This window comes from Takifugu flavidus, chromosome 21 (genome assembly GCF_003711565.1).
Source record: "Takifugu flavidus isolate HTHZ2018 chromosome 21, ASM371156v2, whole genome shotgun sequence".
Taxonomy (NCBI): Eukaryota; Metazoa; Chordata; class Actinopteri; order Tetraodontiformes; family Tetraodontidae; genus Takifugu; species Takifugu flavidus.
The window spans coordinates 2,847,738-2,873,852 of record NC_079540.1 but is presented as its reverse complement, the minus strand read 5'-3'; the positions used below and the strand labels follow the sequence as shown (position 1 = coordinate 2,873,852).

General features: G+C 45.1%; 1 protein-coding gene across 1 annotated transcript; it reads left to right on the top strand.

The window, feature by feature from the left end:
* Positions 1–1,418: 1,418 nt before the first annotated feature.
* On the top strand, positions 1,419–24,261 carry rims3 (regulating synaptic membrane exocytosis 3). The gene is made up of 7 exons (XM_057020662.1): positions 1,419–1,708; positions 7,810–8,104; positions 18,138–18,279; positions 18,356–18,468; positions 18,862–18,963; positions 19,041–19,180; positions 19,282–24,261. Exons 2-7 carry the CDS (start codon positions 7,849–7,851, stop codon positions 19,492–19,494), a joined length of 966 nt encoding a protein of 321 aa, XP_056876642.1. The 5' UTR covers positions 1,419–1,708; positions 7,810–7,848; the 3' UTR covers positions 19,495–24,261.
* Positions 24,262–26,115: the final 1,854 nt, after the last annotated feature.

Below are 26,115 nucleotides of genomic sequence, written 5' to 3'. Positions count from 1 at the left end.
AGGATAAAACACAAATTTCCTCTGAACTCTCAGCAGCAGCCTCCCCCTCGACCCCTGCTGGGGGATAATGCATAAATAATTCAAAAGATTAATGAGGGAATGGATTGAAACGATCTCATGAAAGGGCACTCGCGCGCTCCAAAGTGGAAACTAAACCGCCATTTTGTTCATCTCAAATACATCTGAAAAAGACGTTTGAAAGTTGTTTATCCCAACAACAAACGAGTCAATTTCTCTGCATCGGAGCTCCGAACACATCCATCCTTTGACTTATGACTCCGGTTCCTTCCTCTTCCTCTCTTTAGTATTAACGCAGAGAGAATTGATTGTGTTGTGTTGCAGCCATCCACCTATGGGAAACGGGGCATTGATCCAGCGCCTGTGATTTATGTCTGTATGAGCAGCTCTGCACGGGTGGCCCAGTGGCACATATTTCATCTGCAGGCTACCTGAGCAGCGCCGCTCTGCTGCACAAGTTCCCGAGATGTTGTCAATGGTGACATGGGTGTCTTGTTAAACCTAAACTCTGCAGCGAGGGAAACATGCACAACAGCAGTAATAAAGTCCACAAATTGAATTTTAAAAACATAATCCCAGCGAGAGACTGGAGCCGAGGAGCTGTTTCTAAGTATTTATTAGGTTATGAAAGGGAATAAAAAGAGGAGGGACGGCGGAGGCAGATTCCAAATCCGTTATTTTACGACCTCTGAGCCCCGGAGGAGTTGGAAGAGCAGAATCTCAAACGTCTTTGATGTCATCACGCCACACATGCCGACATGAGGGAGTACAGCTGTGGCTCTAGTTAAATCATGAAGTATGAGAGGACAGAACAGTAAAAAGGACAAGGGCAGTATAAGTTTGCACAAATCTTAGGCTGCGTTCCTGCATCGTGTCTGCGTTGGTTGAAGTTCTAAATGACCTTCTGATGGTACCAGATGAGGGGCTTATCGCTGCGCGTGTCCAGTCAGATCTTGTCTGTACGCCTGACCCCAACAATCCAATTACAATGGCTGGGACATTTAATTAGCATTAAATAAATGTATTAACAACTCGTCTTTATCGGAGTGACGTGAGTTCAGCATGTTCACAGTAAATGATCCAACGTTAACTGAGGATGATGCAGCTCAGGCTGAACAATTGGCTCCATGGCAAGAGACAGTTATATCCTTTAAAGGTGCTTTTTGGAAAGCAGAAAAACAAAAAAACACTAATGGTTTGGGGAAAACGGTCACTTATTTCTAGTTAAAAATGCCAAAATAAGAGTGGCTTTTATAGATAAACCTGGTCGGCTGGACCCCCAATTTGCCTCCCCTGGTTCAAGTCTTTGAGGCCTTTTTACCTCAGGTATCCATGCGCGCATTCCTCGGCGATGTAAGGTGACATAAGCCCGCATGTTGTCGCTGTTCGCCGTGCCCGAGAGCCCTACCCAGGTCTCCCTCTCGCCACCGCCACCCTCCTGCGCTCCTTCCTTCCCTTCCCTTCCCTTCCTCTCGCTCCACAGCGCAGCAGTCACCGCTCCTCGGATGCCGTGCGACCAGCAGCAGCAGCCCTGAGCGGACACACCGGCCCGACAACCCGCCTCCTGCACATCAGCCCCGTCGACAAACACAAGCCAAACGATGACATTGACCCACAAGACACAGAAGCGCAATATTATCTGACAACTTGCCAACGCGCACCTTGACTCCGCCGCTCCCAGCTCCCAGCGGTAAGTGGCGGCTCCGCTCCCGTGATTCTGCCGTTAATTGCGGGTCTCGATGTAACGCGATCGCGTTTCCTGCGGGACCGAACGGTGCAAGTCTGATCAGTGATCAACTCAAGCGTTGCTCAGGCATTTGGAGTAATTTCTTTTGTTTAGGCCTGTTGGAGATGTGTGCAAGATAAGGTGACGCGCATCAGCTCAGGATTCATTTACACCTTATTTATTTATTTATAAACCAAGGTGCGTTCCAAATAAATTGCTCTAGAGTCATGTGACCTAAATGCAAATCCTTGTTTTAATTTTTCACTTGTTTGGGTTGTGGTGGCGCTGGAATCTGTGAGCGGCGCCTGCAGGATATATATGTTGCAGCCCTGTTTGGGTCTAAGAAACTGATCGTTTTTATTGATTGGGTCCATACAACCGTGCAGAGGTGTTCTGGGTTGCACAGGGTCAATCCTATATGCGGCTCATGGTAAATCAACTCTGTTCCATCTGCATGTACATGCAGGCACGGCGGGAGCCAGATCTGCTGGGTTTAGGTGGGAATAAGCCCATTTTCAGATGCCTGCGTTGTGCCAGCGTGCAGGTCAGGCCAAATGCATGCTGGGGTGTGAGATTTAGTCAGATGGCCACGCAGAAGCGACGCTGTCCAGTTTTCAGCTCAGGCTGTTTCGCACCTGCGGTTCCAGGGCGGGAACACACGGCACGTGCACGGAAGGCAGGTCTGAGAGTAAAGGTGTTGATGTAAGGGAAGATTTTTGTTTCATTTTGTCCTCGTCTCTATCTGCAGATCTGGGTGTGTGTGTGTGTGTGTGTGTGTGTGTGTGGGGGGGGGGGGGGGGGGGGGGGTAGCGGCGGCTCACAAAGAGGCTCGTCCCTTGAGTTGGGAGCTCTACGTTGGGTGTAACCATGCTTTGTTTATTCTGACCTTCTTGTAGAGGCCTCCAGCGTTCGCCTCCAACCAAGAACAATGCTCAAGGGTCGTTAGGGCACTCAAGCAGTTCTGGAAATATGGAATGAGTGGATGATGTAATAAAGTGGGTAATTCATCCTCAATTCCGTGCATAATCTAGTCCAATACAGGAATAATTTAACGCCAAGCACTTTTTCTCATTATACAAATATAAGGCTAGTGAAACCCACGCTATGGGTGCCAGCATCAGGTTCTGGTGATGCCATTTGGAGTCTGTGCAGCTGAAAATAGACAAAAAACATTAGGTTCTCATTTGTTGAGGTAATCATGATGTTACTCCATATTTTTCTGTGCACAGGCTGAATTTAGACCCGTTTAATTTGTCACAAAGTGGGAGGGAGAAGCGTGGCAAATTCCTTGACCAAACCACCAATGGAGATGCTCGAGCCTAATGTTTAGTGGTTCCGTCTTTTTCACTGCACTTGTGAGGTTGGCCATTCAGATTTAGGACAGAAACACCAAATGTTGTGTAGTGGCGGAGACTCGAGCCCACGAGGAAGACCAGCATAGCAGCACGGGCAAGACACCCCTGCTCAGGGTCTTCTCTGAAATAAAAGAAAACAAAACTAAAATATTAAAGCACCAAAGAGTAGATCAGCGTCCAACCCATCGTGAAACTCTTCAAAAATTATCTTTTCAGGACGTTCTTTTTTTTTGTAATCCCAAATATACTGTATAGAACAAAAAATGGTGCAATTCTCGCTTTGTTGCATTGACTTGGACGGAGGATTTGACCTACATTCTGAGGTTATGGTTTGTCGATATGGGTGTCAGGTTATTTCTATACTTGGATAGTATTTACAAAAATCAATTCCACTTAACTATTCACAACCGCCGCTGATGCAAAGGTGACCTCATACCCCCACGGACCAGACAAATACATTAGACTCAACCTGCTCAAACATCTGTGTCATGACAAATGTTGTTTTGGTTGCGTGAAAATGAATCATAAACTCATTTATACAAAGTTCACAATGTTCTTTCTCCTCATTTAGAGAATTAAGAATAATTATAGACAAGAGAGGGGTCTTTCAAAACAATTCCGTCTTTGTTCCATGGCAAGTTCTGTAACAAGGGGCCAATTTCAGCTCAAAAATTAAATTGAATTAAACAGTAGTGACAGTTTTAAGCTATTGTGGCAAAAGAGGTCAGACCTGTGCAATAAAGAAATGAAAAGGCCAAAAGTGAGGGCACAGATAGATGTAGAGTCTAAAAACACAAGCAGGGAGAGAGCGCGACGCAGCTCCTCCGAACACGCAGCAGTTTGAGAGTGTGGTTGTATAACCACCCTCAAAGATTGGTTTAGATCTTATGTGCCGCCCTTCGTTGGCTCCCATCATCCCAGAAGAAATGGAGAGATGGAGGTAGTGAGAGACGTGTCACTGACCACATTAGTCAGCGTAGAAAGCAGGACGTGAGTCAGAACAGCTCCAAGTCTCATCCATCACGCCCCTCTTAACCCACTTTCCTTCCAGTCAGCCGCGCCGGCTTTTCATTCCTCTATTTTCTGCCGGCTCTCTGGCCTCCTGTTGCTGACTGGGTAACTTTGCTGCTCTGTGTTTGAGGGCAACAAAAGGTTTCAGATCGAATCTTTTTCGAGGACGTTAAGTTGTTTGCGGCGGCGGCCGTGTGCGATTCTCACACCGCCGTCTCGCGAGCCCCCCCGCCTGAGCCGTTGAGACGGATTATGTGAGAGAGGTCTCACTGCTGGCTCAAATCCTGGACAAAGTATTTGATTCGCTCGCGGAGATGAAATCAGCTGAGCTGCAGGCGGATTAGCCGTAGACACGGAGAGGCGGACGGGACGAGTGAAGGGCCATTTCAAGTGATACTCCACAGGGTGCTGATATGGCAGATTTCAATGGGGCTTAATGGATAAAGGATTTCCTGGCGATATCTAGCCGGATATGCAGCAGCTGAAGCTGCTCCGTCACCTGAAGCGGCTCCGTCACCTGTTATCCAGGTGTAACAGTGCAGAGCAGCAACACACAGATCTAATTTTGAACATATGTATCATAAACCCCCCTAATTGTAGCAACACTGAGAAAATGAACAACCTTTGTTTTCCTGCCATGGCTGACTAAGGAATTAAATTCACGTCCGCTGTCACAATCCGACGTCGACAGAGTGACTCTGACTCACCTCATTAAAGCTTTCATAGGATGAAAAATTGATTGGGCCGGTCGGGAAGGCGGCGGGTTTATGAACTCCCCTCTGCTCATTTCATGGCCGTTACTGTACGCGAGTCAGATCCGCGCACCTGGCCTGTAAGTGTGAAATGAGAAATTTGCAAATATTTACCCGTATCTTGTCAATTATTTTGCGATGTGTTTTTTCAGCGAGGGGGTCGCGAAGTAATCAAATTTACGCCACGTCTGAGTAATTTGCTACCGATTTGGATGTTAAATTAGTGCCGTTGGAGGAAAACTCCCTACATACAGTCCTGGAACGTGCATTCAGGGCAGCATATGCCCGTTTGGGCTTGTCCCGGGCTCCTCTGCGTGGGATTCTGCGTGTGGTCCATTTGGCTCCGCAGATGCACGGCTGCAGAATCGGCCTTCTGTTCTTCCATTTTAAGGGACCCCCTTACGATCAAAGAGGGATGCATCACCCACACAAACAAACGCCACGCTGGGCCAAACGCGATGGCAGCCGGCGCTGGGCTGGCATTTACTCTCTCACAATCTGGGAAGTTTCCATGGTAGCCTCAACAGGAAGTGCAACAGAGCTCCTGCCCATCTTGCGCACTGCCGCTACCAATGCTCATCCAATCTCCCTTTGTCTGGCTAGCATTTGCTAATACCAGCTACGAGTTACTTGATCATTCAGTCAACAATTGAAAAGGATCCTTTGTATGAGAAGTATCTTGGGTTGCAGACTATCCAGAAATGATCCTCATTCTAAATATTCCTTGTTACTTAATGGAACCTATGCACAAACATCTGTGCATGTGATATACTTGCACAGCCTGAGCCAGCGGGAGCTGTTTGCAACACGGTCAGCCAAGGCATTAAGTTTATAGCTTAAGGAGCAAATTTGCCATCTCTGAAAGCAAAGAGCTGTCGTCCCTTCCCTCCGCAGCCCTCCCATCTACTCATTTTCTTCTGCTGTGCTCTGCTTGCTGTGTGTTCAAAGTATGCAGAGAACCCCCCCATGGAGTTGGGAAGAAGTGCGCATGAGCCGGGCGAGGAAAGAATCTTAGCAGGAAAGGGCGGTGTGAAGAAAGGTATGGAGACGCATTGGCATGTCTGTCTCCAGCTGCTCACGCTCTTGCCTTTCCCCTCGGTAACCTTTTTGCTGCCATAATAATTTTTAATAGCAAAAGCTATCCCGCTACATAAAAGTCAAATAGTAACTTTCAGGACCTTTGAAATACTCATTCATAAAATGTTAATGAAATATTAGAAAGGGTCTTAAAGAACATTGGTGATACATTATTTAGGCTTTTGTACCTCTTGTGTGATTTAAAATTGGGGAAAAGTAAAGGAAGGAAGGACAGAAGGAAATAACATGAGACGGCAGATCTTTACACTGTAAATGGTTTGACATATCACATTAAAAGGAGCACATACTTTAAATGATTCAATTAACGATGGCTGAAGACCATGGAGCTGGATTACTTTCACGGTCTGACGTGGTTCATGCTAGCTCACACTACGCTCTCTTATACTCTAGCAGTATCTTCACAACGAAACACAACCCGCCTTTTAGTCCAGTAATATACATAATTTGGAATTTCTTTAGCCAGAGGAGAATTTATAAACATGATTGGGCTCCCAAATTCGAGCAAAGCAGCCCCAACATGAGCTGTGGAGTTTATCATGTGTCACTGTTAAAGGTCAGGCGCAGAATGAGATTCCCAAATAAACCCCATGTGAGACAAATAAAATCTGACAGGGTCACCCCTTAACAGCAGACCAGTACTGACATTTGTGTTTGTGTGTGTGCGCGTGTGTGCTTGTCTTGGTACACATTTGGGGTCCTAGTTGGAGAACTACTTTATGGTGTGGGGGTCTTTTATGGGGACAATATCTTAGCCCAGATCTTTGAATAGGATTAAGACTCATGTTTAAAGTTGAGCTGTAAATTAGACATTGCTAAGAGCAGAATGTACAAAATAATGGAAAAGAACATCATTGTAAAGACCCCTTTTCTGATGTGTTGCAGGAAATCATTTTTACTGCCACTGCGATTCAAAGGTGGGATTAATTAAAATCAAACAGTGCTTGAAATTGAATCTCACCTCATTCCTTCATCGCCAAGACCCATTTTTGTCTTGGTACAGTAGATATACCACAATGATAGATCCACTTCAGCATTTGTTACCTCCGCCATGGAGGTTATGTGACAGCCGTTGTTTGTTTGATTTGCTTTTAGCAAAACAATTCAAAAGTCAGATTTTTATGAACTTTTCAAAAAACGGGCCATCGGAAGAGTTCATTAAATTTTAGTTATCTTCTGGATTCCGGAAGGAATTTGACCTTTGATCAAAGCCAAGGGGCTTACAGTGTATATGCTACAGTATGGGTGGAAGTCATGATATATGGGGAAAATGGAATGCTTGTTTTAAAGTCCAACAACCTCCATTAAGGGAAGACAACTTAGATCTCTCTCTCCAAGTGCCTTGATTCTCTACTGTGAATCATTGTCTATCATCAGCTGCCTCAATCAGTGATCCTTTCACCCAGGTTAACCTTCAAATATAAGACGAGCAATATAAAAAGGCAAATAAAGGAGTCTTTCCATTTCAGTAGTAGTGTAACTCAGAATATGTGTCAAAATGACCTGCTTGGTGGAGGTTTGCACTTGTTTCTTGTTTAATCTATATTTTTATTTATTTTCCAAAGCCTATTGGGTCTTGAAAGACATTGGAAGTCATCGGTGCTCAAATTTGTGTTTTATCTTACTTTCACTCAGGCTCAGGGGCAAAAACTACAACAGCCAAGGGATGGAAATGATAGAGAATATTAGCTGGTCACTGCTAAAGATGAAACAAAAATTTGAGTTTGTTGAATCCCACATTACGTTGCTGACCAACTTAATAGCGCCCTCTGGTGGATGCAATTATGCATCTGTTCTCTAAAATGGAGCTTCTTTCTCACTGCTTATGCTCTTTTCTCTTTTTTTGAACTAGCCCTGCTCCAACTTTCTGGCCCTCCAGTCCAGCGGGACCATGATGCTCAGCAGTTCTGTGGAGGTGCCCAGCCCGGGTGGGATGAGCGGGCTGAGCGTGGCGGCACGGAATGTGGTGCGCTCCTCCAGCATCTCGGGGGCCATGTACAGTCTGGAGAAAAGCCCTGGTGGCGGGGGCTCGGACTCCACGTCACTGGCGGGCAATAAGAAGCGGCGCTCCAGCCTGGGCGCCAAGATGGTGGCCATCGTGGGGCTGTCCCAGTGGAGCAAAAGCACACAGCAACTCAACCAGCAAGGTCAGTCAGGTTCAGATATGAATATCCATCTTCCCGCCTCTTCAATGGTCAAGTAGAATTTGAGCTACAATCTGTTGATTCATCTCAGAATATTTTTTTCTGCTGCGATTGCATCCATGCAAATTTAACTCAGGAGTTCTCAAGAACACTTGGAGTCCACTTTGGATCAAAAAATAGGTCAACTATATAGTCCCCATAAGGAATTTCATGTCAGCTTCCATTGTTCTATATTTTATAGAACATATTTTATAGATACTGGGTCATGCACAGCAAAGTTGAGCATTCTATAGACACGATTAGCTTACAGGCCGTAGTTATGGTAACCTCATCAGACTTCTGGTACTGTTCCAGTACCACAACAGAGTTATCATAATCCATTTGAAAGGTTATTTGGTGCCCCGCCTCATCTCTTATACCTGTAATATCGCTCGGCGAGCTTCCACTGGCTCCGGCTCTTTGTCTTAATATCATTTAACCGGCTGCACAGAAAGACGTCGCAACAACGCTGCAAACTGAAGTGTGTTTGCAGCAAATATGCAAGCCGGCTGTGTTTAAGTGATAGCGGTGCTATGTTGATGTGTGTCCCGTGGGGTGTAATTACAGACATTGTGCGGCTGAATCATACACAAACACACCCACTCCCAGTGGGGAAGAGGGAAAACATGTCACACCCAGCAGTCTGCTAAAGGCTGAAAGGCCAGGAGGTGTAAAGAACTCAGCTTTTTCGGAGCATTTTTACCTCCATCCTTATGTTGACTGCTAACAAATGTATCCGTCCTCCCGCTTCTGTTTCTCCTTCTTGTACAGCATTGTTTGCACATCAGCTCATCTCATTACAAGCTGGGGCAATTTCCTTGACTGCTGTCAGGAGCTCTCGTTGTTATTTTAGAAATGCTAACCCTTTTAACTTCACAATGCAATGACAGTAATTGATTGACAATCAACTTTTCTAGCAGGTAGTGGCCAAAATGTGTAATGACAACACTTGGCCAATTGAGAATTGACTTAGAATCAATGTTTTGATTGCCAAGTTTTAAAGAGTCTGAAATATACTTTAAATATTTGTATTTGTGTCTTGAAGAGGTATTAAAATAGTCTGGGCAACTTTAATTGGAAGAGGATTCAATAAGATATTGAAACCTTCATATTCAAGAAAATTTGTTGCAGTTTATTAGCAGTTTATTAGCAGATCAGTCGATTCGCTGCAGTTTTAAAAAAAACACAATCCCATTATAGATTAATGATTTAAAAAAAAATGTGTTACCTACATTTTAACCTGCTTCCCTTAAATAAATAGTGTGAGAGAGAGCTATAAAACAGCCGCCTCTGTTTGACAGTCGTAGCTCTTGGATGCAGTGAATGCTCCATCACCACAATGACACATACCTGACATAGTGCCACTGGGGGAGGGATTAAGCAGAAAATAATCACCACGGCAGCTAAACAGATCCCTCTCAAATAAATCCCGCGTTTGTTAACACTGCTTTACTCAACCAAGATGGTTTTAAGGAAATACAGATACATATATGTGAAAAACCAGACACGTTCCCTTTCTGTCTTACTCAGAGTTTGACAACTGTGATTTAAAGGTTCAGACCAGTAAGAAGACGTGGGGACAGTGTGTACGTTCCCACATCCTTGTTTGTGCTCTGACATGGTCGTTATGCGGCTAATGGGACGTAAACATGGGAGAGCACGCACCTCCCATCGCTTCGTGTTATTTTATTTTTTTTATTTTTAGCAGCGATCTGGCTGAGCTGGCTGCTGCTGCCGCCGCGTACTTGCAGAGAAGTCTACGCTTTCATGCACAGCTGACACTCCTGTGACGCAAAGAGGGGCGTCGATATTTTTGCCGCGGGCGCTTTCGTGTCTGTTTGTTGGTGATGAGGAGAGCGCAGTGGGGGGTGGTGTGGACAAGGCAGCAGGAGGGGCTGAGGATGAAGAGAGGAAAGCGAGAGAGTTGTCTAAATTTAGTTCTCAGCTGCTAGCGGAACACGGCGCACCTGGAACACTAATCAACGTGGCCTCTCCAGCCGCACAGCATTCTGGACCAGCCCGACTATCTGTGGATCAGTGTCTCCTATTTAAACGAAAGTGACTCTCACTTTCAACAAGTATCGCTTTCAGACGAAAACGTTTCCAACACGGCAAATGCATGAAATACCATAAATGCTGTAGTTACCATGCCAGGCCACTAGGTGGCGGTGTGTTTGTGTGATGCAACGGCACACAACAGACATTTCCTGCTTTAGAAACAGCACGACCATAAATAAACAGGTTTTAAATGAGGTGATGGTTTTGTGAACACACAAAGTGGATTCAATCGCGGATTCTACCCGACTAGAGCCTGCAGGACAACTAGTCGGGTAGAATCCACGATTGGTAGTTATCATTTATGTACCGGTACTTGCGCCTGCAGAGAAAAATGTATTGACAGCAACCCTTTTGGGCAGGTGGAGGTAACGTAGCATTTTCCCCATTGACTTCAAAGCTGAGGCCATGGCCTTTTAAACTCCCACCACCCTGGAACCCATTTTCAAAAAGTACCCTGGAAATGACGGCCAACATGTGACAGTTTCCCCTGTCTATGATAAGTTTATGATAAGTTTCCCAGTTTTCCCCAGTTTCCACCATTTTCCCCTGAGAACATTTGCGTAAAAAGGGCCTCAGTGTGTAGCTTCACTTGTCTGCAGTACCACTGTTGTCCACTAGGCCAAGAAGCAAGATCGTAACATATTCTAAGTGGTTTTAAATGCTTCTTAATTGCTCCAGTGTGATGTTTTACGCCCTGACCTCCAGCTGTGCCAAAATACATAAAAAAGCAACAGCATCACCATCATATCCATGAGTCCCATTTTAATAAATAAAAACAGACTAAAGAAACATAGAAATATTGGTTTAATTCAAGATCTGCATTTACAATGAGGAAGAAGTGTTAAATAATATACTTTTTGCGCATAATTTTCCTCAAAACCCACCAAATAACAGGATTATGTTGGGCTTGGACTGACAACATGACTTGGATTTACCTAAGTAAAAAACAATTGATGGATCTAATTAGGTTCCTGATCCACACTAAGTGACAGACAGACAAGTCCCCTTTTCCTAGTCAAGTTTGATCCGAATACTTTCCTGGCTATCATTAACCCCTGAAGCCAGTCAGCTCTCGCCGCTCCACCTTCTGAAAAGAAACATCCATCCATTGGCTGAGGGGGCGAATGGGCCCTGGTGACGGCTCTCCTGCTTCACCTAATCGGCCATAAGAGCCACAGGCTGAGCTGGTCCCCAAAGACGGGGGATGAGAACATGTCCACCAAATTCTACAAGACAAACAGACGATGTTGCTGACATGATTGCACGTTCAGTCCTTGTCGTCATCCTTTTCATTACATAATCGCACTCCTTTTTAAACTCCAAAAGGTTTTTATGGCAACAGGGGGAATATCAGCGCAGTAAATAAAGCTGCCGACGCGCAAAGGTGGCTAAAAGCGAAGAGAGACCTCGGAGAATGTGTCGATGTCTGACCCTTAAGGTGCTATTAGGCCATAATGTGGTTCTCTGCTGTTATTGCCCGTTTCTGCAGGGTCTGTTCTTGCCACGCTCCATTCTGGGAATCGAATGCAGTTTATCTCCGACTCTCAGCTCAGCCTGTCTCTGAAGACCCTCACGCACGTAAAACGCCGCTTGTGCAATCGGCGTTGCTGTTGGCTTCAGTCCCTAATTTGCCGAGGCAAGAAACGCTGGTCGTGGGTGTTAAAAAACAAAAGTTCTTTTGAAGAGCAATTACACTGAAAATGTTTCTAGGAATCAAAATCTGCTTTCGCCGAAGCGTCTTGTCTTCAACCTTGTTTCCTTGCATTCTCACACAGGCCGCACGCTCTTCTCCCATAATTTCCTGCTCTCCGTGTAATTCCATTAATCTCCCCGGCTCCGTGTGTCATTGTCTCATTATTCTAGCTTTTGTAACGGGCCGGTGTTTGGGGATGGCATTTCGGTTCTGTCTGTGTTCGATGTATTACCGGCTATTATTAGCATCAGTGAGAGGCGCGTTCGGGGGCCCGCGCTCGCACACGCGCTCGGCTCCCCAGGTTTAATGGGTGAGTCACTCCTCTGGTGAACGAGGTCTTATCTCCTGAGCAGGTTTATCCACGGCTGTGAAAACAGAGCCAGCAGAGCGGCGGCTGCCACCACGCCGCCGGCCTCGCTGAGGAAAAAGCGCCGCTGCTGATGAGGTGCAGCGCACCAGGAGCCGTTTAAAGCAAACCAGGTGTAGACGTGCGTCTGTTTGTGTTTTGATGTCCCCGTAAAAGCCTTTATCCAACCTCTCACAGTGCACAAAAGAAAAGTGTCTGACAAAGGACGCGAGTCTGTGTTAATGAGCCTGTTGGCTTCATCCCAGTCAGTGTTGGGAACAACTGCTCCCTTTCTGTTTAAGGATACCGGCTGCAGTATTTATTCAAAAGGACTGTTTCAGTTCCAAAATCTGCAAAAATACATCAGAAAATACGAGAAAATAGACTTCTGTAATCTTTTTTATGGGAATAGAAGCCGTGCACACAATGCAATATTAGTCACTTTAGCATATTTTTGTCTTCTCGGTCAAAAGGGAAACATAAATTCAGCATGTGTAAATCATGCACCTGCTGCTTATATAAGAAGTCCTTTTCAAGTAGTTCAGAATAAAAATAAGATGTCTATTTTAAAAATATCTTGCGGCAGACAGAATAGCGGCGCTGCGTGTGCCCACCTCATGCCGCTCTGCGCCCTCACATGACAGCTGTTGGGATTTCTCTCATGAGCGTTGATGTTTATACATGTGCGATAAAGTATCCCCGTCCCACCAACGCTGTCCTTCTATTTTTCTCAAAATATGGCTCTAAGCGGCAGCATCTGAGCCCTGGTTCCAGTTGGAGTGGCCTTTTTTTTTTTTAATAAAACTGGGATATTTCTGACCATGACTACACACTGTAACTATATTCAATTTCACAACGAGTAATGGGAGCATCCTCCTCGCAGCTATTTCAGCGATGACTGCTCCTCCGCCTCATTTGTTTATTCTTTTGAAGCGCATTTGAGTCACTTGCTCTCATGGCACACAGCCTGAAGCCGTCCACGCGTCTTCTGATCTGTTTTCTCCCCACCAGCTCTTCTGAAGAACCAATGCAGAGATCTTCGCGCATTGATCATTTAACTTGTATGAAGCCATGAATCTTAAAGAGTGGGTCATAAAGTAATCAGATACTGCAGACGAGCCACTTCCTCGCCATAGAGCAGGGGTCAGCAACCCAAACGTTGGACCAAAAAAAAACAAAAACAAAGAATTAAAAGCCTTATATAAGCCTTATTATGGAGGCAACACATTCTGTAAGTGTCTATATTAGCTATATAAGCCTATTTTCAAAATGATAAGTAGGCTAAAAATACATAATCAGCATTAATGATTAAATGTTTATTTTCCCTGCAGCATCCAGGAGAGAATGACGCACCACGTGACCACTCTGCTGTACGATGGTGCTTTATGTTTAACTTCCATTATAATGCAATGTTGAAATTAAATATTTATTATACACATTTTTACAGCATTGGAAAACATTGGAAACCTTTCCCCCTCCAGAAATTATTTTAAAACAAAAAATAAATATAAATTATTCACACCATCTTTTTCTATTTTCATATTTCTGAAAAAGCTCCAGGGAGCCACTAGGGCGGCGCTAAAGAGCCGCATGTGGGTTGCTGACCCCTGCCATAGAGAATACGCTCCCTTAATGCTACATGCTACTGGAAAGGAAAATGCAGACTAAATTGCAGAAATGCAGGCACCTATGTAATGTAGTTGCATCTTAGAACCTCCTGTCCGAAAGCTTTATTTGCCTTTTTAATGTCCGCGTGCTGCTTCCCCTCGTCCGTTTGTTCCCTGTGATTCCTTCAGCCGTCTTGCATCCTTCGCCCATCACCCGTGTGGTAATCAAGAGGAAATTAGATCTGAATTGGATTAGCAGTTTCCTCATTGTAAATAATCTTTCATTAGACAGAAGCCTGCGCTGCATATTAACTTACTGACTTCCTGCTGCGTTTGAAAGTTTCAGGTTTGAGGGGAAATGTTTCCTGTGGAACACAGTGCTGAGAAATGCTAATGGAGCCGCATTGTCCTTTCTTGAGATGGATGCAATACTAATCCTATTAACCATCCATAGGCAGGTTTGACCTCCAGTAACAAACAGGAAGAGGTTACGTGTTCACCTGAATCTTCATTTTTAAATTGTACAGATGTTTCCTCCACCTCCTTCTTAACTCTCGGTTAAAACTACATTATATAAACTCTCATTATAATCTTTTGCCTCAAATGATCCTTTTTCCTCCAGAGGTCGCGCATTTAACGACACCAAAACAGATATTTCATCTACAAAGCTCACGCTTGGTTACGGTTGCTATGGATGGTGGGCTGCTGTCGTCACCGGTGTATCCGATAGGCATGTCGGCGCATCCAGGGAGTCTAAAAACAGCTTTCTCTATTACAGCATATAATGAGGGAGGTTTCACCAGCGCTCTCTCCAAATGTCAGAGCAGCATTAATGCTAACGCGCAAACACGCATGCACCGGCACCGCGCATGTGGTCCGGCTCTTTTCTGCATAGATGGCATTTTTGGTAATCGCACTTTACCTTATTTCCCTGTCTGCACTTAAGTTTCCCCACTCAAGCTCTTATTCCCGTCCCCTTAGCTGCGCCAATTCTGTCTCCTCCTCATCCTCTTCTTTCTATCTTGATCATCGAATGTGGCCTCAAGTTTCGGAGCGCCCGGTGGCTCCACGTCTCCACAGCTCCTGCGCGTGTGTCTTGGGGGACGAGGCATTACTCATTCCAGCGGAGACGCTTTAAACAGCCTTCTAGCACATGATGAACCCTCTCAAGCACAGCCGCTTATGTAATGTTGTTGTTTGAGCTTCTCCAATGGTTTATATATGCAGCTACTTTTAATGACCTCCTCCAGGATTGTGCAGATTCTGCGTGCGCACTACGTTAGCGCCGCTCGTTCAGCAGAGCTAGGAGAGAAAATACAATAAATAATTTACATGGAGTGAAGGCGGAGCAGTTCACAGCGAGGCTAAGGAAGTGATGAACTCCTAGAAATGGTCAAAACGATGCGCACGTGAAATGCGGGTAGAGGTGGGGTAAGGCTCAAGAGCTGCAGACATGGCTTAAAGATGAGAGGAAAAGCAGTTATGGCTGATTAAGTCTCGTACAGATGACAATGCCCGGGAAGACACGGCGAGCACAGGCTCACGAGTGAACACGCCAGGCCGGGGCTCTTGGTGCAATGCAGACAGCATTGCCATGGAAACGCATGGAGGAAAAGCGCAGATCAGGAGGAGGGGATTAAAGAGGAAGGAAGAGATGGCTGCTTCACACATGGGAAGGGGGGGGGGGGGGGGGTTGTGGGGGAGGTGCCAGTTGGTGGGGCGGTTTTGATGAGATGGGAGGGCCCAGCTGATAAATGATTGTAACTGTGGCTCTGAAGTTAATGAAGTGCCGCTTGAAGGCTGAAAGATGTCTTTAGAAATGAAGACGTCCCGCTCGTGCGTGGATTTTGTTGTTTGTTGTTTTTCCAACCGGTTCGCCATCCCGACCTCTATTGTGGCATTTGTGCAAATTCTGAAAGGTGCGCTCCTAACCTGTTGGAGGTGGGGTGGGGGGTGGGTGGTGGGGGGGGGGGTGGGGGTAGCTGTGTGTTGCTGCTGCGGCTGTGTTTCAGCCTTACCTGAGGGAGTTTGAGGTCTCTCCTCTTGATTTTTTTTTCTCTTAGTCCGGTGCAATGGCGCCAGTCGTCTCAGGTGGCATTGTCTGGGTCCAGATCTGAGGGCGGGGGTTGTCATGGCAGCAAGGGGTGCATGCGGTTTGTCTGTGTATGATGCTACACACACCCACCCACAAGCACAGAAGGGAAAGTGTGTATTGGACGTATTCTTGACTGCAGGATTATAAATAAAACGCAGCAGAAGGCAGCCCCCCTCTGATTGTTTCCAGCACCCATGGGACCTCATCATCCTCACGTTGCTTTTTACCGCGCTCTCCCCAACTCTCACTCCTGTGATTCAGTACAGTTACATGTTCTTCCTCTCAGCCTGCCAGACTGAATAACTGGCAGTTCCCTGAGACGGTCGGTTCAAACAGAACGCTCTTCCATTTGACTTTGGTTTTAGCGATGCGTAATAACCTCAGGCTGCGGTTGCCATGTCATCAACACCGGTGTCATGAGAATGCTTAATTATGTGCGACTGAGGGTTGAGCGGCCGGTCGTTCGTTATCTCCGGTGGCGATTGCAGTTCGTCTAACTGTGTGGGCGCCCGTGGAGGAAAGTCTCTCTGCAGCATCTGTTGCGACTGGTACCTGCACGGATGCGAGATGGACACCGGTTGCTTATCAGTTCGTGCTTCGTTCCTCCGCTTTGTTAGCCAGCCAGTTTGTTGTTAAGGAAAAGTTTTGAGGCAAGTTTTGAGATCTAGGTTGGGAACTCTAAAGGCTGAAGGTGTATCGAGGGACAGACGATAGGAGGAGGAACAGAGACTATGGGAGTGTAGGGACGTGACAGGGCTGACAGGTACACGGTTGTGGTGCAGGGCTCATTATTTTATCAGTGCATGGGAGACACTTGTGCAGAATCCTGGAGAGGACATTCAGAATAAAGAAAAAAGTGGGAGATTGGAGAATTTAAATCCCCTCGGCGGGATTATAATAGCTTAGCTACATTTCCGTGTAGTTAGCGCCTGTCTCCGAAAAGTCCCAGGAATTAGACTTTGTCAAGGTCTTTTAGTTGAGCTTTTTTGGAACGACTCAGCCTTTTTATCCCCCAGGCTCACTGCCGCCCTCACGACTCACGTGCGCTCTCCCACAGCACGCAGGCAGTATGTTAGCTTATGTCTAGAGTATAAGGTTTATCTGATCAAAATCCTGATTTTTGCCGGTAGCATTTTATCTGAATTCCCTTTTTGGTCTCTTCCATCTCGGGGTAACATGAAAGTAGGCTGAGAAAAAGATAGCAGGGCACGAGGCGACCTCACATGTAATTCCTGAATCGCTCCGACTTAGTACTCTGCATGTCAAGTCGGCCCCAACTCCAGCGCGTCCGTGCAGCGGATGATGCCCTAAAGCTTCTTCTGGGGTTAGCAGCTCTCCAGCTCAGTCCTGCTCTCCCACCATCAGCGGGGCTGAAACGCCTGAAATACGCCTCCCACCAGCTCAGCCACTCAGACTTTCTGTCTACAGATTTTCCTCAAGCTGCCAATTTGTGTGTATTTCAACCCTGCAAGTCCCTCATTCATAACAGCTATTGTAAAATGTACACATAACAGAGAAGCAATGTACACAAATAGTGCAGAGATGACTCACTGGACTATTTCTGCCTGGCGTACTGGTGCGCCTCGCTGTTACATAAACAGTCTATGAGAAGGCCGGTCTTGTTATCAACACCAATATCTATATTTATTACAGTTGCCAGTGTGTTTTGATCTCTTTTTAAATATTTTTTGTGTCAATGCTTAATGTTTTCAGTCTAGGTACTCCTGCAAATGAATAGCCGACTTTAAAAAATATCACGCTGCCGTGCACTGAGCTGTTTGTGCAATTATAGTGTATTAGACTCCATCAGGCTTCAAGCTCCCAATATTGTGGAACTACATACTGTTCCCCCACCCACTTCATAATGTCAGATACCGATACTAATTACGATAATTATTATTAGTTTAAGTTGTAGTTATGTGCATTTTGCTTGGGATAGTGCACCTGAATTGAGCTGGATTAGTATGCCGTTAGTATGCAGCTGCCCTTGGGTGAGAGGTGCGTGCACCCTGGATATGCTGCCAGCTCATCAACATATAGGAACAAGGGGTCCCCTGGTGTGTGCGTGGAGAGCCTCAAGACCCACGATTTACTGCCATACTACAATCACTGTCTGTTTCTGCTACTGATCCCTCATTTTTTTCATGGATTAACTTACTTCAACACAAATAAAAACTGCTGCAACCTGTGCTTTGCAGAGGGCGGGACCAAGAAGCTTCGGAGTACCATCCGGCGGAGCACCGAGACCGGCATCGCTGTGGAGATGAGGAACCGAGTGACACGGCAGGGGAGCAAGGACTCCACTGATGGCAGCACCAACTCCAACAGCTCTGACGGAACGTGAGTCTCCACTCTTCAGCTCTCTTGTCCTCTATATTACCACATACAGTTTTCCCCAATTTCCTCTCAATTGCAGATTTGTCTTCCCTACGACTCGCCTGGGGCCTGAGAGCCAGTTCAGCGACTTCCTGGATGGACTTGGTCCGGCTCAGATTGTAGGCCGACAGACATTAGCAACACCCCCCATGGGTATGGCAGCAGTAATCACTTTCCTCTCTTTACTCCATTATGTTTTCCACCCAGCTCTGATGCCTCATCTTCAGATCTGTGAACCCCTGACAACAGAATATCTGATAGATGCAGCACACCAGCGAGCAAATACAGTAAAAATGTTGGCTAGCAAATGATGGAGGACTGCTTTTTTTCAAAGGTCTAAAAATGCTGCACAGCATTCTTGTATTTGCTCTTATTCTTGCATGAGATGTAAATCTTTCATGCGAAGGTCATTGCCTGTTAACAGCAGGAAACACTGTGCAAACTGCTTATGAAATCTAACTCGCAGCTCCACGTCTCCCCCTGCAGTTAGATGCCTGTCATTGCAACACCACAAACACACTGTTAAGATTTTCTTTGCCTCCACAGGGGATGTCCACATAGGCATTGTGGACAGAGGAGGTCAACTAGAGGTGGAGGTCAACCAGGCCAGAGGGTTGACCCCCAAACCGGGCTCCAAGAACATTCCAGGTATGGGCAAATCACATTCGTTATTGCCAGTGTGATGAGCCGGGCGTCAAGCTGACCTGATTTATTTGTCCCTGTAGCAACTTATGTGAAGGTGTATGTGCTGGAGAACGGCGTATGTTTGGCCAAAAAGAAAACCAAAGTAGTCAAGAGGAATCTGGATCCCACCTACCAGCAGGCTCTCTTGTTCGATGAGAGCCCTCAGGGCAAAGTCCTCCAGGTAGGTGATGCACTGTGAATGGTTTATTTGCTGCGCTCCCAGCAGACCCACATGGAACCAAAATGCAAATAAGCTGGGCACTCTTTTAATCCTCTCCTTAGGTAATCGTGTGGGGGGATTACGGGCGTATGGACCACAAGTGCTTCATGGGAATGGCCCAGATCCTCTTGGAGGACTTGGACCTCTCTGCCACAGTCAGCGGCTGGTACAAGTTGTTCCCTACCTCTTCTTTGGCAGATCCCAGCATCGGACCCCTCACCAGACGCCTCTCCCAGTCCTCCTTGGAGAGCGCCACCAGCCCCTCGTGCTCCTAGACACCTAGTAGACACCCGCACACACGCAGACATGGACACGCGTACTGTAAATAAACAGCGACTGTATTTGAAGTGCAAAACAGGTACACATGACATACCCACGTGCATCCGAGCAAAGACGAGAATCCCCGTTCTCATCCACACGCCACAGTCTTTGCTCCATCTCTACATCCCGATCAGTGTTTTTAGGCACGACGCAGATATGATTTTATGAGAACATGTAGCATTTTTAGCACAGCCGCCGCAAGAGAGCGACCCACCTGACGCCACATTCTGCATTCCAAGCACCAGAATTCATTCCAGCACCATCTCGATGCCAGTTTCTAAACTCTCTATGCCAAACTGAGAAAAAATAACTTTATTTTTTAAAACCAAAGCAATTGTTATCGTTGTTCTTATTATCAATAGGCGAGCTAGTACACAATATAAAGTATAGATATGTAGCAGAGTCAATGACTTAGGTGTAATGCAAAAAAAAAGCAAAAGTTCTATACATGTGAGCTGAGAACAGTATGCCAAACACAAAAACATGCCTGGAAAACAGGTTTGGATATTTAGAAATAAAGAAAAAAACAGCTGTTAAGTGAGGTAGCAACACTGCTGATCTATAAAGTCCACAGGTCAGAGTTTATATATAGGTATACATATATATATATAAATAGTTCTATACTTTTTTGTGTTTATGTGCGTAAAGGCAGCATGTGCGCTTGCAAAGCTTGTGACATTTTGAAGCTCTCTGGCTTTTTTAATTGCGCTGGAACGCGTGGCGGCGCTGCACTTTAGTTTTAGCGCTCCGTCCCGAGAGATGAGTGACTGAGGGAGATGGAGGGTGACGGAGAGAGCGGCATCATCATCACAGTCTGGGGAAGGAGAGACCAAATTAGGCAGCCAGTTACCCAAACACTTCATTTATTTTAGAGTAAAACTGCACCAAGCTGTGTGTCTAAGGTTCCTCTGATCATCTTCCAACGGTGGACGCCTCCCAGTCACTTTAATGAAACCTGCTGTAAATGAATTTGATTGAAGTAAAGCTTTTCTTTACTCTTTATGCCAGCAGGTTGATTGTGACTCTGGCACACACTGTATGTTAGTTTAACTTCTTTCAGGTGCAATATCAATATTTTCCGTCCGACCGCGGGTTTGTAACCAGGAATGCACTTTATTGTGGAATACGTATTACGTTTGATTTCTAAACTCACTCGATCATTTACGTTAAGGGGTTAAAAACGATCGCAGCATGACAGGCCAATTTGATTGTGTTCTATTGTGTGAAGCTGAAAAGTTTCCCGCTCTTTGTTTTGCAAGCAGGGTTTTGTAGTTATCAGTGTATTTTTCTCACGAGCTGACGGTTTTATCTGCGATAAGGATGCAAAGGCGGAAAGATCGGCCCCTCCGGAGTCGCCATTTCTGCGGATGTAGACTTTATGATTCTTTTTTGTTTGTTTGTTTGTTTGTTTTACGAGGCTGTATCGAGACGAACCTCGTGTACAAATACTAAAACCACTTAAAACTGTCGTATTCCATCAGTCTCGTGTGACACGATCTCAGTCTACTGTTTACAAGCAAATGAATTTATTTTACCAGCACCATATTGTCCGTCCTGTCGTTTTCTAAGGACCCTCAGTTTTATTTCCTCTTTCACTCTGCAAAAAGGGAATTTCCGAGGCTTTTTTGCTGTCTAAGCGCCTCAAACCGACCGAATTCGGATTCCAATATTCATATTTAGACTTTAAAGGGATCTGATTCTTGATTCTTGCTTTATTTTCAGGGAGGATGGTAAAATGGTCATTTGTGGCCCTCCCATTGTATACACAACCCTTTTTAGAAGAACCATTAAGGTTCCTGTTTAACTTGTGCATTTTGGAGCGATTTCTTGCTGGATCTGTTAATGTTCCTGTCATGTACTGTAGTTAAAGTAATTTCTAAGTACCTTGTTCATTTGTATCTATTGTGAACAACTGGCATGATGTTAAGATAGGGAGTCCTCTTGGTATTTGCACATTCTCGTAAGTGCGCACCTCTTAAAGCAATTGTGAGAAAATTCTGGGTTTTGGAGAGAAAATATAATGAAAAAACAAGAACAAAACAAGTACAAAATGAACCAACCTTTTCTAGACTTGCATAATGTCTCTTTTGAATGTCAAGTCCTTGGTAAACACTTTGAAATTAATGTTTTCTCCACGTGAATTCTAATATTCCTGAGCATATATGAAACTGTACGTCCTTTTGCTGTGCGTTGAGTTGTCCTGTTGGAGAGCAGAGAGAAGCATAAATAGCTTCTCGTGGACAGCACAGAGAAATTGCCAAAGGTTGATTCCGGCAACCAAAAAGGCGAGTTGCTGCATTGCGTTCTTCAGTGTGCGCCGAGGATGCGTGATAGCAAATGGCGTGTAAATATTTGTTAAAAAGTGAAGCTTAAGATCAAGTTGGGGACTAGCGTGGACGGAAGTTCCTCATATTTTCCTGCATTCAAGCATGGCTAGATTGGGGGGTTGGGGTTGAAAAGGGAAGCGCATGGAAGCAGTGTAGCTGAGTCGCTCGATGTGTAAGAAAGCTGTTTGGAATGTTAAGCTTGGTTGGCACAGCCGAGTATTGAATGTTTGGATTGGAAACGTCCGCTACCCGCAAACCACATTAGGTCTTTCCCCCAACCTCTATTGCGTGCAGAGGTTTTGTATTGCAACCCTCCCCCGAACGCTACGTTGGAAATGTATTTTATTTTTGTAAGGAGAGCGGCATGACGCTGAGAGAGCAAGGCAGCGCCTGCCTTTCAGATTTTCACAAAAAACAAAACGAGGGCTCGTCCGGTTTACAATGGCCTTATTTTGCGTCGGAGATGTTGCTTCGCGGTTGTAGCACACAACTGAAGGTTTTGACAAATGTATTTTGCTTGAAATATTGTACTGAAGTTATGCTGTATATGTGCAAATGTATAGTTTTATGAATGTACTATTAACCAGACCAGAGCTGAGCGCCGTTTTAGTTTTACTCTCTTTTTAAGACTCTTCCATCTCACCTGCAGCTCAGACGTCCCCACTCGCACTGTTCCGTCTCCCGTGCGTCTCATTCCTCATCTGTTCATTCACAGCTGACAGATGGGAGAACATTCGGGCGACATGCGGCTCGCTTTATTTCTCTCGCCCTGATTCATGTCGCACAAAAGCGATGTCTGTCCCCCAGATAGATTTCTCTGCAGAGCTGGTGGGATTGTTTTGTGCTCTGAGCTAGCAACCATTTGCAGCATGGCTACTCTGATTATTTTACTGTATTTAGTCTTGATATTACCTATGGTACTATAGTTATTGTTTTGTAAAGTGGCATTGGCCTCGGATGAGAAAAAGCAAAGGAAATGCAACGGAAATGCTTTATCTTGAGTAGCGTGGACTCGGTCCATTTTCTAAAATATCTACGGCAATAACCACTGGCTGTAGCCCCCCTGCTGATCCTGTTATTCGCTGAAGCCTCGTTCTTACCGAGTATTCAGGTTGAGGCACGGACAGGTAGTTGAATCACGCGCTGAAGCAGCAGACGTATGCATCGCTTTGGGACTAAATGCTCTTTATGGTGAGAAGACATTTGAGATTTAGAGGTTTGTTGTTCGCCAGACGCGCTGATATCGCCTGGAACTGCGTTTCTGGTACCTCCGCCTCCCTGTGCAGGCGCATTTTCCCACACAACACAACATAAACAAAGAGTTATTATCAGGTGTTTTGCGCCTCGAGGCGACATGCGACGTGTGAACGTCGGGATTAAATTATTATAATCACTTTGTTGTTTTATCCTTGATTGATCCCGAATCAGAGAACACTGACTGGTATCAGGTCCCCTCCGGAGACTTGCACATTTAGAGGCCCCTAAAGCAAAAGTTGGTGACCCAAGATGTTCTCTTCACTATTTAAACAATTGTTTTCCTGTTTCTTCTGTTTTTTTACTGAACAATTTTTGGAAATTTAATTATATACCAATACTGATAGAAATCACTGTAGTGACAGTGTCCCAGCTGTGGATGGGGGGCTTTTAATGTGCATATTTACCCTCCGGTGATTAATAAAATGGCCTTGTTTGACTTTATAAGCGAGCATTGTGTTCCATATGTAGCAGCTGCACTGAAAGACATTCTCTAATGTTGCTTGATTGTGTTTGTCTTCACCCACATCTGTAATTACAGCACAAGTTTTCTGGGGAAGTGATCTGCCCCTGTCTTTCCCCTGTAGCTCCCCTCCCGTCGCCATGGCAACCTCCAATTTCACCAAAATCTAGGAAAGCACAAATTTGAACTCGAGGCGAAACCTCAAAATAAAACATTTGGCCATTCCGACTTTAAACGGACCACAGCAGTCACCAATCGGTAACAATCTTAAAGATGGACAACTATTGTTGGTAAATAAGCTGTTGTCTTTTTTTTTCTCTCCTCTTATCGGCCTTAAATTTTCACCGAGGTGAGTTCACGGGGTTTTGAGAGTCAAAGCAAATCAGATCATCTGATGAGGGGGCGCCGTTTGTGATCAAGAGAGAGGAAGCTGTAATTTTCTACCTGTGCTTTGTAAATGTTTTGTATGTGCAGTATTTGATAATGTAAAACTGGTATTTTTGTGGTTTGTACGCTGCAGAATTGATTACTTCAGGTGCACGTAGTTTTGTAAGAAAATAGACGAAATAGAATCAAGTTTAAACGAAGAAAAAAAAGTATTTCAGATTCAGAAGCCTGTACTTGCATGCCCTTTGACATCTGGACGCAAAGTTAATAAAGATTATTTGAATCACAAATGGTTGTCCTGGTTTGAAAAGGTACACACACTAACATCAACACAAAAACTTAATCTGAACACTTATTTTGTTTCATAAATATATCGTGGGAAACAGTAAAATCCACACTGATGGAGCTAGATCCATTTTCAGATCACCATTCGCCTGCGATTGCCGTGGAAACAAGATGGGGTCATCTGTATCAGCTAGCGGGTATTCACCTCTCAAATATCCAGATTGGACCTGATGAAAGAGTGAAATTGAGATTTTTAAGCATTTGATGAAGAGATCAATGCCTCCATCCATCATTTTGTCTCTCTTGACCTCCCCCTCCCAAAAGTAGGGCCATTAGCTCAGGTAGTACAGCAAACGCCCTAAGAGCAGAGTTGGTGATGTGTGGAGACTTGAACAAATACCCTTTGGATGACGGTACGCTGGCCTAAAATGCCAGTGGAAGTGGAAGTAGTTGGATGGCGCCACAAATCAATCTGAGTGAGTCATTAATATTTTGAAAGCCAAAGTAATTGTCAAATTGTCTTTTCCAGCTGATAAGATCAGTGATGGACCTACTGTGGCGTGTTCATCTATTTCAGCCCAGGAGGGACCACTGATCTGGGGCCTTGATCAGGTGCATTGATTGCATATTTCTTTCAGACTCGTCCATCACTCGGGTCAGGATTTCGGACACCATGTTGGTATCACTGTTTGAGGTTGTCTTTCCTCCTGGAGCTCTACACCTCAGAGATGACTCCTGCAATGGAGTCGGGCAACTGGCCTTTCGCTTAAACGACGATGACCAGCTGTGCGGGGTTTTGATGGTAATGTACAAGGACATTTCTACATCTGCGTACCTTTGCAATTTCAGCCCATCTACCATTTCCTTATTCCAGTTCAGAGGGCAGAAGAACATCCTCTAGGATTAGGGCCGTCATGGGAACAATTTCACACCAGAATGTTCTCAGTAAAGCTACCGTGCTGTTGTCTTTTACAGCGCCATGAGTCAGAACCAGGTCATGGACGATATAACTTGGGAATGATGTGGTACAAATCTCATTTTGGATTCTTGCTGGGCCGTCCTAATCAACAAATTTTAACTATGCTATCAGCTGGAATCAGGCACGAGCATCAGCTGCCGCTTTCACCCAGGTTACCAATGGTAGCTGAGAGGGACGTGTCTTCCCATGATGTTGCAGGCATCTCGGTAGGACCACTTGTCCTGAGTCAAGATGAAGGTATGATTCTAGGTGGAGCCACACACACCTCAATAAATTACACAACATAATCTCTTCACCCATAAAGACTGAGGGAATATTCAACAACTCTTAAACACTTTGTGTTTCTTCTTACAATCATAAAGAGATCTAAGAGCTTGTGGTGTAGAGTATATTGTTTGGCTCTTTTTGTGTGTTTTGGATGTCTCCTGTATTTTCTGTGCCATGTCAGTGTGTCTTTGTTCTTTAGGGCTCTTCTTGTGACTTTTTGCAAGTGTAACTTCTTGAAGTCTTTTGAGAAATATGTAGTTTTAAGATTTTGGTGGGGTAGCTTCAGCTATGGATTATTTCTCTGGTTTATTGACTTTGAGCAATAAAGCATCGTAGAATTCTTCTTTTCTGTGTTGTGACCTGGATCAGACTTGGCCATGGCTATTTTGTTGGGTTGGCTCTTTATCCTTTGTTTTCCTTATTGTTCTACTTTGTTTTCCTTATTGTTCTACTTTGTTTTTCTTATTGTTTTACACCGCAGGGACTAAACCGATTAAAGGTTTCATAAAAGACAAATGGAGGGACTTGAACCCAAGCTGATCAGGCTGAGCTGCTCTAAACAGGAAGATAATTTCATAAATGTTGCAGCAGACAGTAGTGCTCACCCGAGCGT

What these genes read in the sequence shown, in the direction of transcription:
- rims3 (XM_057020662.1), top strand. Translation starts at nt 7,849, where the DNA reads ATGATGCTCAGCAGTTCTGTGGAGGTGCCCAGCCCGGGTGGGATGAGC. An exon ending in ATTAGCAACACCCCCCATGG is followed by an intron (nt 18,469 to 18,861) that starts GTATGGCAGCAG and finishes TTGCCTCCACAG; the next exon opens with GGGATGTCCACATAGGCATT. An exon ending in CTCAGGGCAAAGTCCTCCAG is followed by an intron (nt 19,181 to 19,281) that starts GTAGGTGATGCA and finishes TCCTCTCCTTAG; the next exon opens with GTAATCGTGTGGGGGGATTA.